Source organism: Panthera uncia, chromosome F1, assembly GCF_023721935.1.
Source record: "Panthera uncia isolate 11264 chromosome F1, Puncia_PCG_1.0, whole genome shotgun sequence".
Taxonomy (NCBI): domain Eukaryota; kingdom Metazoa; phylum Chordata; class Mammalia; order Carnivora; family Felidae; genus Panthera; species Panthera uncia.
Window position 1 is genome coordinate 57860263 of NC_064813.1, and position 12067 is coordinate 57872329.

At 42.1% G+C, this 12067-nt stretch overlaps 1 protein-coding gene across 5 annotated transcripts in view; it reads right to left on the reverse strand.

Moving 5' to 3' along the window:
* AIDA (axin interactor, dorsalization associated) overlaps positions 1–11927 on the reverse strand; it is a 39311-nt gene extending 27384 nt beyond the window's left edge. For 4 of the 5 annotated variants that reach the window (XR_007458944.1, XR_007458942.1, XR_007458943.1 and 1 more), the window contains exons 1-2: positions 11647–11926; positions 3833–3902 (exon numbers count right to left, since the gene is read on the reverse strand). Coding sequence is in view for 2 of the 5 variants with exons in the window: in XM_049635246.1 (XP_049491203.1) it covers positions 3833–3902; positions 11647–11756 (180 nt within the window). In the remaining 3 variants the exon portion in view is untranslated. Of the gene's footprint in view, positions 1–3832; positions 3903–11646 lie in introns of all 5 variants that reach the window. The other variant, XM_049635247.1, reaches the window with a different exon arrangement.
* Positions 11928–12067: the final 140 nt, after the last annotated feature.

Genomic DNA, 12067 nt, shown 5'->3' on the forward strand with positions numbered 1-12067 from the left:
ACGTACTTTTTTTAATTTAAACAGCCGTCATCTACTCTCTGGCTGTGGGTGGGGTGGGGTGGGGGGAATAGGGGAAAGCAGGAAAGTCAGTGGAAAGGGGGAACCTATAAAACAAGCGTATAGTGCTGGAATTCTCATTACTACCAAATTTGATTCAAAACAGGGAAAAACTTTCTAAGCATCATGAGACAGGATGTTCTATTCTGTCCAGAAACTTACACGAGAAAACCTACTACACCAAAGTAGGGAATTTAATGGAATGAAAGCTCTTGGCAGCTATTTTTTGGCTACTAAACTCAGTTGTTATAATGACAAAACTATTGAGAATTGAAATGAAAGCTAAGTCAACTAATCACGAGGGAGGATCAAATGAGAATCATAAACCTTATTTTCTACCAGAAATCTATGAGAATATAATAGCAAATCCATAGGAAGATATTTTTTAAATCACCAATGAATAAAGTTCAGAGAGATCAGTAGTTCTGCTTTAGAGTTTAGATTTAAAATAAATATTGTGGGGGCGCCTGGGTGGCTCAGTCAGTTAAACGTCTGACATAGGCTCAGGTCATGATCTCACGGTTCGTGAGTTTGAGCCCCGCATCAGGCTCTGTGCTGACAGCACGGAGCCTGCTTCGGATTCCGTGTCCCCTTCTCTCTATGCCCCTCCTGCACTCGTTCTCTCTATCTCTCTCTCTCAAAATGAATAAACTTAAAAGAAATAAATATCGTGAAGATATTTTTCTCAAAAATTAGGATTTCTCTCTGATCTTAAATACTTATATACGAATAAATATCAATAACCTAAGATCCAACAAAGCATTTATTCATCAAATATTTTTGAAAGCTTATTGTGAGACAGTAAAAAGCTTCATAAAGAAATGTTGCTTTTTAAAAAAATCTTTCAAAGTCCCACAAACTACTGAATGGTTAAGTATAATTCTAAGATTTGATTCTAAGCATAAAAGATATAATTCCAAATAGAAAATACAAAGAACAATTTTGCTTAGAGTAACTGAGGTATATATTCTGCATTTTTCTCTTTTGAGGCAAACACAATTGAGTTTCTTCTCCTTTGGCTTAAGTGCCAGGTCTGGCATTCAATTATTTTTGCAGACCTAACGGTTGGTTTCGAAATCTCCCATATTGTGTTCTTCAGAACACTAGACCCAATTAAGTGTTCTATAAAGGGAGGAGGGAGCCTTCGAAAAGCAAACACATTTAAGAAACACTCCACTACCCAAAGCCTTTAAAAATTCAACATAACATTAGCATATGAAAAGCCTTGACAAGTCACAAACTCTCTGTTCAAATAACATCTATTAATTTTTTAGAGCCAGTGTTCCCCAGATCACGTCTGGAAAATCTTGGTTTCCTAATCATTAACTTGGAGCTTCTAACTTTTTTCTTTTGTGACACTCAAAAATAAGACGACGTATATGTCACTATGAGTTTTTTTGGTTGGCTGTGAGTGTTTCGCCTGCATTTTTAAAGAAAATTAAATTTGTAAATGCATACGACTTGCCTTATGTTCCTAATGTAGTACAGAGTGACTTGGGGGGGTCCTTCTCCAAGCCCAAGGAACAGGCAGGCAGGAACAAGCTCTCTCTGGAGTCACAACTGGCAGCCACAAATGCCTCCTAGGCAGGTATTATAAATAACAAATACCTCAGAAATCAGGCCTCCAGAAAAGGACGAGGTACAGAAAACTTCAAAGGCAGAAGGCATTAGAAGATTTAGGGATATCTTTTAAGATCATTTAGGGTTATCTAATCCCTCATTTCATACTTAAGGAAATTAAGGCCCAGGGACAGGGCTGGGATTCAAGACCAAAGCCTTCCAACTCAAGGCCTCAGGCTTTTCCTCAAGGTCATGCTGCCTCCCAGGCCTCATGGAGCAGAAGATCTGTGGGTCTGTGTAAACTGAAAAAAGACAGCATTGGTGGCTACTAAGGAACAGCTATAAATTAAGGAATAAAGAGCATAATCACACATCAGCTTCAGCCTTAAAGAAAATTAAGAAAAAGTTTATTGTTTTTCATTAGTCTAATTATTGTTGTGTAACAAAGCTCACTTCTTGATGGCATTTGAAAAAATTTTTGCTTTTAGGTCAACTCACTTTACATTTGAGGTCACGTTGCTCATAGGTCCTAAATCTGAGCAACAGATGTTGGAGATAAAGCATGTAAGTAACTCAAGGCAAACAGGTGATTACAGTGTAGGAATCATTAAACTTCCAAAAATTTCCCTCAGCTTTCATTTGTTTCCCTATTCATAACACACTTGGTCAGCTGTTAATTCACACACTCAGACGTTGGAAACTGTGTTTCAAGGTTAAGGTGTTTTGCCTCTCAATTTTGTCATGCCAGCCAATCACTTCCTAATCATTCCCAGAGTTCACAAATCTTAGAGAGGTGGTAAAGCCTATGAATCGTGTTTGTTCCTTTCCTCAAGCAAACCCATCGTTTCCTCCCTGGTAATTATTTTGCTGGGCTCAAATCTTAAATTTCCTACATCTACTGTGTACATTAACAACCGTAAAGGAATAAAGAAAAAACACATCTGTATATTGTAGTATTGTGTTTTCTTTTTTAGATAAATAGAAAGAGTACATTAGATAATGTAGCTCCTAAATATTTTAAAAATGCAAATATACAAACTTGTGCAAGAAACATAGCTAACCCTCATCTTTTGGGTTTTTTCCCATCCAAACTCCTACAAACAAGAGTCAAAAGAATACAGGCAAAATAACAAAGATAAATTTGTTCAGGCTTACTTAAAACACGTGCAAAAAACCACTCCCACCCCTTGTACTAAAAAAAAAAAAAAAAGATTAATAAAAACAAATTAAGTCACTATAGTTTTTACAACATCTTAAGATAGGAGGGAAAATCTGACGCAGTAATTTTTTTCATTATCTACGAGATTAAAATTTGACTTTAACACTAGACACTCTGAGCCAGGAAAAAATGGGAATTGTTTCTTCCCTTTCTTCTCACTCTTTTAAAGCAAAGTTTCTTTTTTTTTTTTTTTTTAAACGTTTATTTATTTTTGAGACAGAGAGAGACAGAGCATGAACGGGGGAGGGGCAGAGATAGAGGGAGACACAGAATTGGAAGCAGGCTCCAGGCTCTGAGCTGTCAGCCCAGAGCCCGATGCGGGGCTCGAACTCACGGACCGCGAGATCGTGACCTGAGCTGAAGTCGGACGCTTAACCGACTGAGCCACCCAGGTGCCCCTAAAGCAAAGTTTCTTAAAGTATCCTGTTTTTTTTTTTAATCTCTAACAATCCAGGGAATCAACTTGACACATTAAATTTTTAATTCAAGGAGAAAGAGCACCATTGAAACATTTTGTAACCATATGCAGTTACTTGGCTCATGTATTTTTATGCCAAATTCTTGACTTGAACTAATTTTTTTCAGTGGTGGCTTTTGGGGGAGGCTGGTTTTTTGGATATGTGTCTGTTTTGAGAGGAGGGAAGAGGGAGTTAAGAGAATTCAGAGTTAATTAAGTACTGAAGTTGGATGTAATTACTCACAATCAAAATTGAGTCTCTGGAATCTACCTACCCCTCTGCAACTGGAGTGTAGCGGGTCTCCACTAAAGCTAAAGTCTAAATGGCTAAGTGGAGAAATTCATTAAGTGAGAAAGTCACAGAGTAGTAAATCAAGTGTTATCTCTCAGTGATCCCTTCATGTTCCCCAAAGCATAATCAGTGTTATTCTTTGTACTTACGTGTAACAGTTTCTCTTGTTTGTTTTTGCTTAATGGATTTGAAAGACAGAATCCTTTCCATTTGGAATCTGATACATGTAGAGATTATTTTACAGTACCTTTTGTTCTTCTGTGAATTCAGAATTATTGTGTTGAGCTTGGGCCTCTTTTTGTAGATGTCTTGCTAATCTGTAAGAAGAAAAATAAATATTCTTTAGAACTGAAGGAAAGCAAACAATCTCAAGTGTAACAAGGTGAAATAATTTAAATCTTTTAAAAAACAGACGATGGGGGGGCACCTGGGTGGTTCAGTTGGTTAAGCGTCCAACGTCAGCTAAGGTCATGATCTTGTGGTTCATGGGTTCGAGCCCCGCGTCGGACTCTATGCTGACAGCTCAGAGCGTGGAGCCTGCTTCAGATTCTGTGTCTTCCTCTCTCTCTCTGCCCCTCCCCCGCTCACACTATATGTATGTGTGTGTGTGTGTGTGTGTGTGTGTGTGTCCGTCTGTCTCAAAAACAAATAAACATTAAAAGTAAATTTAAAAAAATAAAAAATAAAAAACAGACAATGGGGGTGCTTGGGTAGCTCAGTCAGTTAAGCATCTGACTTCTGCTCAGGTCCTGACCTCGTGGTTTGTGAGTTCAAGCCTGCTCTGCTCTCAGCACAGAGCCAGCTTCAGATCCTCTATCCGCCCCTCTGTCTCTCTGCATCTTCCCCGCCCTTGCACTGTCTCTCTCAAAATAAATATACTTACAAATATTTTTTAAAAAACAATGAAGTAGTGCTGAGATTAGTCAGACAGCCATGACAAAATGATAGCAGCCTATTAAATACTTTTCAAAACATTTTTCACGAAAAAGGAAATCCTCCACCAATCAGACATGAAAATCACTGTTTGCCCAATTATTGTTCTTAAAAATAGCAGCTGAGCCAAGGATGGATCTGTGTTACTAGGTCCAAATTCACCAGTAAGGATCCCAAGCTCTTTCTGAGACCACAAAAGCTAAATGACTGATTCTTACAGCCATACAATAAAAAGACAAATAGCTCAATTTAAAAATGGGAAAAGGATTTGGACATTTTCCCAAAAACGATATAAAACTGGTCAATAAGCCAATAAATATCGTATCATTAGTCATTAGGGAAATACAAATCAAAAGCACAATACGATACCACCTCACACCCACTACGATGGGTATAATTTCTAAAAAGAGAAAAAATAACGCTGTTGGCAAGGACATGGAAATTTTGGAACCTTCATGCAGTGCTGGTAGGAATGTAAAATGATGCAGTCACTGTGGAAAACAGTTTGGCAGTCCCTCAAAAGTTAAACATAGAGTTACCATACATAACCCAGCAATTTCAAAATTCTAGGTATAGTCCAAGAACTGAAAACATGCTCCCACAAAAAGACCTGTACATGAATGTTCACAGCAACAACATTAAGCACGACAGCCCAAACTGGAAATACCCAAGGTGTCCATCAACTGCAGAATGGATAAACAAAATGTGGTGCATCCTTTCAATGAAACAGGATTTGATCACAAAGAGGAACGAAGACTGCTGCCACAAGCTACAGCATGAACCTCAGAAACATCATGTGAAATGAAAGACGCCAGATACAAAAAAATCACCTGATCATTTACACAAAATGTCCAGAATGGATAAATCCATAGAGACAGAAAGCAGATTTGTGGTTGACAGGGGCTGGGTAAGGAGGGAATTGGGAGTGACTGACATCAGATATGGGGTTTGAAATATTCTGAAATGAGATTGTGGTGATGGTTGCAGAACACTGTGAATGTACTAGAACCACCAAATTGTACAACTTTACAGTGGGAAATTTTTTTTTTAATTTTAAAAATGTTTTATTTATTTTTGAGACAGAGACACAGCATGAGCAGGGGAGGGGCAAAGAGAGAGGGAGACACAGAATCCGAAACAGGCTCCAGGCTCTGAGCTGTCAGCGGGGCTCAAACTCATGGACTGAGATCATGACCTGAGCCGAAGTCGGACACTTAACTGACTGAGCCACCCAGGTGCCCCATTTCTTAATTTTTTTTAATGCTTATTTATTTTGAGAGACAGAGCGTGAGTGGGGGAGGGGCAGAGAGAGAGGGAGACACAGAATCCGAAGCAGGCTCCAGGCTCTGAGCTGTCAGCACGGAGCCCAACGTGGGGCTCGAACTCACGAACCGCGAGATCATGCCCTGAGCCAAAGTTGAACGCTCAACCGACTGAGCTACCCAGGTGCCTCTACAATGGGAAATTTTATGTTATGTGATATTTATCTCAATTTTTAAAAATCTGTGGGGGGAAAATGACCATCGAAAGGATTCTTTGGTGAAACATTCTGTCACCGGCAAAAGAAATTAAAACCATAATTATCAAGCATACTATACTCTTCTGGGTGGGGGGTGGAAGCAGGAATGCAAAGGGTAGCAAGTGTTTGATTTCCTACCAAACCAACTGCAAAAGACAGTTCAATGAATTTCAAAAAAAAGTCTTAGATGAGAGTTTTATTCTATGCAATCACACATGTCCTTAAAGACCAGGTGTAAAGTCCATTATATTTGATGGCCTCTCTCCAATCGATGAAAGGTATACATCTTCCTTATTATAATGTATGAAACTCCTACATAAAATTATTGACATTTGCCAAGAATCACTCCACTATTTTACTTAATCAAACTGTTTCCATCCATTTATTTATTTTACCTCAAAGGTGGAAACCCATAATATTTTCCTATGATGTCATTTACAGACCCACTCTTTGTGGATTCTATACAAGAGAAGGTACAAAAAGGAATAGACATTGCCATTATCCTTGTCCTTGTTCTGCACTTAGTTTCTAACTCTTGCTGGACTACCCCTTACATGAAGTTCTCTTTTAGGACTCATAGTCTACATTTCACAATGTCAATTACCTCAGGGAAGTTCTAGTGTGGCACAGTTTCTTTATTTGAACAGTGCTCACATAATACGCTAATAGTGACCGTTAACCTAAGCATGGTCGTTATCAGAAAGAAAGGGGGTAGCTCTCAACTCCTGCTCAAATGTTAATAGTCAGTGGACAAGGATGTTAAATTCAAACAGAACCTTGCTTTTAAAAATTAGGCAACAGACTGGGAGGAAATATTTGCAAATCATATGTCTGATAAAGAACCTATATCCAGAATACACAAAGAACGGTCATAAACTCAATAGGTAGGGGTGCCTGGGTGGCTCAGTCAGTTGACTCTTGATTTTGGCTCAGGTCCCTCTCTCATGGTTCACGAAAGGCAAACTAACCACAGTGAAGTATGCTACCCGTCTACTAGAATGGCTATCATAGAAAAGACAGGCAATACAAATGCCATCAATGTGGGGAAACAGTAACTCCAATACACCGCGGGTAGAAATGTAAAACTGTACAGTCAGTCTGGACAATACAGCAGTTTCCTTCACAAAGTATACGTAAACTTCTATTACCCAGAAATTCCACTCTTTGGAATGAAAATGTATGTGCACATGAAGAGTTACCTGTAAACGTTCACAACGGCATTACTGATAATAGTCAAAAAGTAGAAACAACTCAAATGTCCTTTAACTAGTGAACGGATACACAACGGTGGTATCCGTACGATGTGATGCTATTCGGCAGTAAAAGGAACAAATGCTGACACGCGCCGCCACGGGATGAACCTCAAATACGCTATGCTGAGCAAAAGAAGCCACATACCAAAGATCACACTTCGTATGATTCCGCTTCCATGAAGTGTCCAGAAAAGACAAATCTTTACTATAGATTACAGGTTGCCTGAGGCTGGAATGAGAATATGGAGCGACTGTCAATGGACACGAAGGGTCTTTGTTGGGTGATGGAAATGTTATGAAATTTAATTGTAGTGATGGTTGTACGACGTGGTATAAAATTGCTAAAAATTCACCGGACTGTATGTGTAAAATGGATGGATTTCATGGTATAAATATCATACTCTTTTTAAAAACTTTTTAAAGACCTGGATAAAAATTTAATTTTCTGAATCCATAAACGATTGCACTATTTTAAGACAAAGTGAGATGTGATCTTGCCCACTGAGGGAAAATCCACATGCTTTAGATATCAGATAAGCAGCTAAGACAGTTGACGTTCTATTAGAAAAGGTGAGAAACCTCTCAAATATTCTTCTCTCCGGAATAATCTCATCCTACAAGGATGACTGTAGGGGGAAAAAAAAAAACAAAAAAAAACACTGTTCTCAGAGGGAGCTTAAATATAAACACATAAGCAACTGAAAGAAATCCCACAACGATCTATAACAAATTAGTGCTTCTCAAACTATCTGTAGTGAAGGACTAGTTTCTTTCCCCATTGTGCTCTAAGTTAACACTTTAACAAAATTTAATAAAAACTACCATGAAGATGTCAAATTGCTAGTTTCTAAATCCTTTTTTAAGAGACAGAGGGGGGGCGGGCGGGAGTGCAGGGAGAGAGTGAATCCCAATCAGGCTCCACACTGTCAGCATGAAGCCGGATGTGGGGTTCAAAGTCACAGACCGTGAGATCGTGACCTGAGCCAAAACCAAGAGTCGGCCGCTTAACCAACTGAGCCACCCAAGCATCCCTAAAGTTTCCAAATCTTCAATTTCAATTCCTTGATCTCCTTACCATAGACCAGCACCGCCACCTGCGGACCCACTTTGAGTAGCGGTGATGTAAGGCATAGTAAAGATGATTAACACCAGGTATTATTCAGTCTTCAAACTCATTCATTTAACAAGTATTTATTGAGCAACACGTGCTAGATTAATACCTCAGCACTGATCCTGTGAAATATCTGATTCTGAGCAATAGAGTCCATATCATTCCATCATAAGTGAGGGGGTCACTGTATCCCCAGATCGCTGAAAGAGCTGGCTGGCCTGCTTCATGAATTACTCTTAATTGGCCATGTATATTTTGGCTAGCAATTCTAGTTTTGACAGAATTCGTGTAAATCTTCCAACAATACTTTAATATCAACTCGGTGCTCCCACAGCATACTTCTGAACCCATTCATTAAAAGAATACAATATAGAATATCCAAATAAACAGTGATTTAATAATAACCTCGCATCACTAGGACACTAAGTGTAAAGCAGAAAACAAGACAACTCCTCTAACCCTGCCCTCCCAGAGTTTACACTCAAGAAGGGAGAGAGATAATAAACAATCAATACGTAAAATACACTGTATTTTAGATGGTGATACACACTATGGAAAAAAGTAAACAGGGTGTGTGTGTGGGGGGCGGTCAGGATGTGGGAGGCTGAGGTGGAGGGTGTGGGGGTAGGTAACAGGCTTTGCAGTTAGAAACAGGGTAGCCAGACAGGTCCTCATTGAGAAGATAATATCTGAACAAAGACCTGAAGGAGGTGACCATGCAACCCAAGCAGATAATGAAAGAAGAATGTTCCAGAAAAAGTACAAACAGCCCTAAGGCAGAAGCATGCTCCTGGAAACAGCAAGCAGTATGTAGTAGCACATACTCTTTTCATTCTTCTGTAACAGCAAGACCCAATCACTCTAAAATGCTCCATTAGACTCTCAGTGCTTTGAGGGTGGGAATCAAATCGTATTCATTTTTGTATCTCCAGCCCTCACTTGCTGAGTGATGAAATTGTTTAAGCTACTGTATTCTTACATTGTGATGGTACAGACATGTTTATTCCCTCCCGAAATATCCCTCCTCCCATAAATTTCACTGTGTTCCATGACTATCAAGTCCTTGCTGCCTACCGAGTTAGAAATGCCAGTTATCCTAGACTCTTCTTTCTTCACTCTCAATATGCTGCCCGTTCTTTTCTACATGATTTAGTGACCCTCAAATGGTCTCCTTCTCTGCAACCTTTCCTCCCAAACAGATAACTGAAATAAAAAAGACAATTTGCCTTCACTTTTGAATATCCTAATTTTCAATCCAACCTCATTTTACACGTAGCCTGAATGTTTACAAAATTTAAGGCAATCATTACTCCTCCGATTCGACGCTAGCAGTTTCTATCACTTGAGAACTACTCTGAATCATTACGTTCAAAGGTTAGTATTGAGGTCCAACAATAGATTTCTATGTGGCTATTACTCTCATGGAGAGGTTTCTAGAAATTCCAGCTTAACAGCTTGCATACTCAATTTTCCTTTGTGATTTCAATTGGACATGGTATTCTTCACTTCCCATTGTGAAGTCTGCTGCTGAGTCCCAGCACCGCACAAGCGAAGGCAGCTTTACATTTTTCAGGGCATGTGATTTCCGCTAACACGCAGAATGAGCACGCACAGGTGCTCGCTAACTGGCTACGGTAAGGTAAAGCTATGAGCTCTGGGAACCCAGTTCACTTACACAAGGCATCTTAAAGTGTCTTAAGCACCATGTAATAGAGCACCCAGGATTTAGTAAAACAACAACAATACCACACCAAAAAAACCCCAAAAACCAAAACAACCGAAAACAAACAACCCGGCTTTCAGTGGTATAGTTTTATGACCCCCCGTTAATCTGTTTAACCTGAGAGCTTCAGTTTCCTGGTTTTGTAAAACGAGAGTAATGTTCTCCCTAAGTAGTGGCAAGAGCAAGTGAAGTCAAGTGAAGATGCAAAACAAGCGCCAGCGTTGGGGGGCACAGGGCTAAACGGCCCAGAGCAGGTTGTTTTCAGGGCTTTTGGAAACTACAAGTCTGTAGGACTGCGTGGAAAACATCTGCACATTTAAATTATCTTAACGGTCAGGTAAAAACAAGTTAACTATTGTAGAGAAAGGAAAAAGAATTTAAAGCTTCCCAGTCTCAATTGTATATCCTTTCCAGAAGACACGTGGGGGCGGGGATTTTACTCACACAAGGTTTCATCCTCGGTTATACCTCAAACAATAACTTGCTTTTGACCAAAGAGTTAATTTAATGGCAACGGCTTGCAAACAATACCATTTTGGCAAGCAGTTCTTATTTTCAGTAAAAGGTGCAAGAAATAAGCAAGATTTTATATACACGTAAATCTTGTCTTTTAGTTTAAAAAAACACCCCCGAAGTTTTTTTTTGGGGGGGGGGGCAAAAAGAGAAAGAAATCGGACTTCGGGTCAAAGGTCAAAGAGACTGGTACTCACAAAGTACCCAGCGGCTATACATTAGACACAGGACAAGGAGGAGGGACCCGAAGAGGGAGCGGTGGCTCCCGTGCGGGGTCCATTAATTCAGTTTGCTCTCTTCTGTTCACATCCTGCGCGGACTCCACCCAAAGCGACCGAGCGAGGGGGTGGGTGGGACTCACACAGCCCAGCAAATAACAGCTCCAGAAACCGAAACGGAATCGAGGTGAATTGTGAAAACACGGCTCACCAGCAAGAGGGGTGGAGAAGGGGTGCTTAAGGGGACCCTTGGCTGGTGAGGCACCCCTGTCCTCGCTGCTTCCTGGGGCACCCCCTCCCCTCAATCGCCACCAGTTCCCTCCTCTTGTCCTACAAATGGGAGGAGGAAGGCACCGCACAGAGCAAGGCCACTCATCCCTGGAACGTGGGCGGAAAACACACAAGTCTCCCTGAGCGATTCTAAAAGAGAAATTGAGGGGCAGCAACCTGAGAGAGGCGGGGGAAAGGAGGAAAGGAAACCGACTGCGGGGCGGGGGACGGGCACTAAAAGACGTAGCCTGCTAGGGCGGGCGCCCCAGGAAAGAGGGGCTACCTGTTGAATGGAACCGGCCCCGCGGCGGAGGAGGGGGACGGGAGCGAGGAAGCCCAGCGAGCGGACCGCCGGCTCCGGGGCAGCCCGCCGGGGCCAGTGCGATCCCAGCCCCAGTGCCTGCGGGGCCCCACCCTGGGAAGCCTTGGCTGCAGATACAGAGATGAGAGACACCGACAGAAGAAAGGGGGAGGCGGCCGACTGGAGCCGGGCTGGCCCGCTCCTGCGGTTAGTCACTCACATCTGATACTCGTCTATCGCCTCCACCAGCTGGCCCCAAGAGTCGAAGTCGGCGCCTCTCCTAAAACTGGCGCCCCAGCGCTGCAGCAGACTCCGGGTCACCTCCGACATGGCCGGTGCCCACCCCGTCCCCTCCCGCCCCTACCCCAGCGAGGCCGGGCTCTAGGGCGCCATCCTCCCCGGGCCTGGCCCCGACATTAACAGGGCCAGGAGGAACCGCTACGGCCACCACCGCCACCCGCCGAGGAGCCGCCCAAGCCCATTTGCCGCCACAGCCAAACTTTGCGGCTCCGGAGCGGCCGCCCCGCCGAGGCGCCGCCCCCGAGGCCCCGCCCCGCGTTAGGTTGAGGCCGCCCCGCTCCCCCGAGGGCCGCCATCGCTATTGCGGCCTTGTTCCTCGGGTTTCGAGGCCCGGCCGCCTC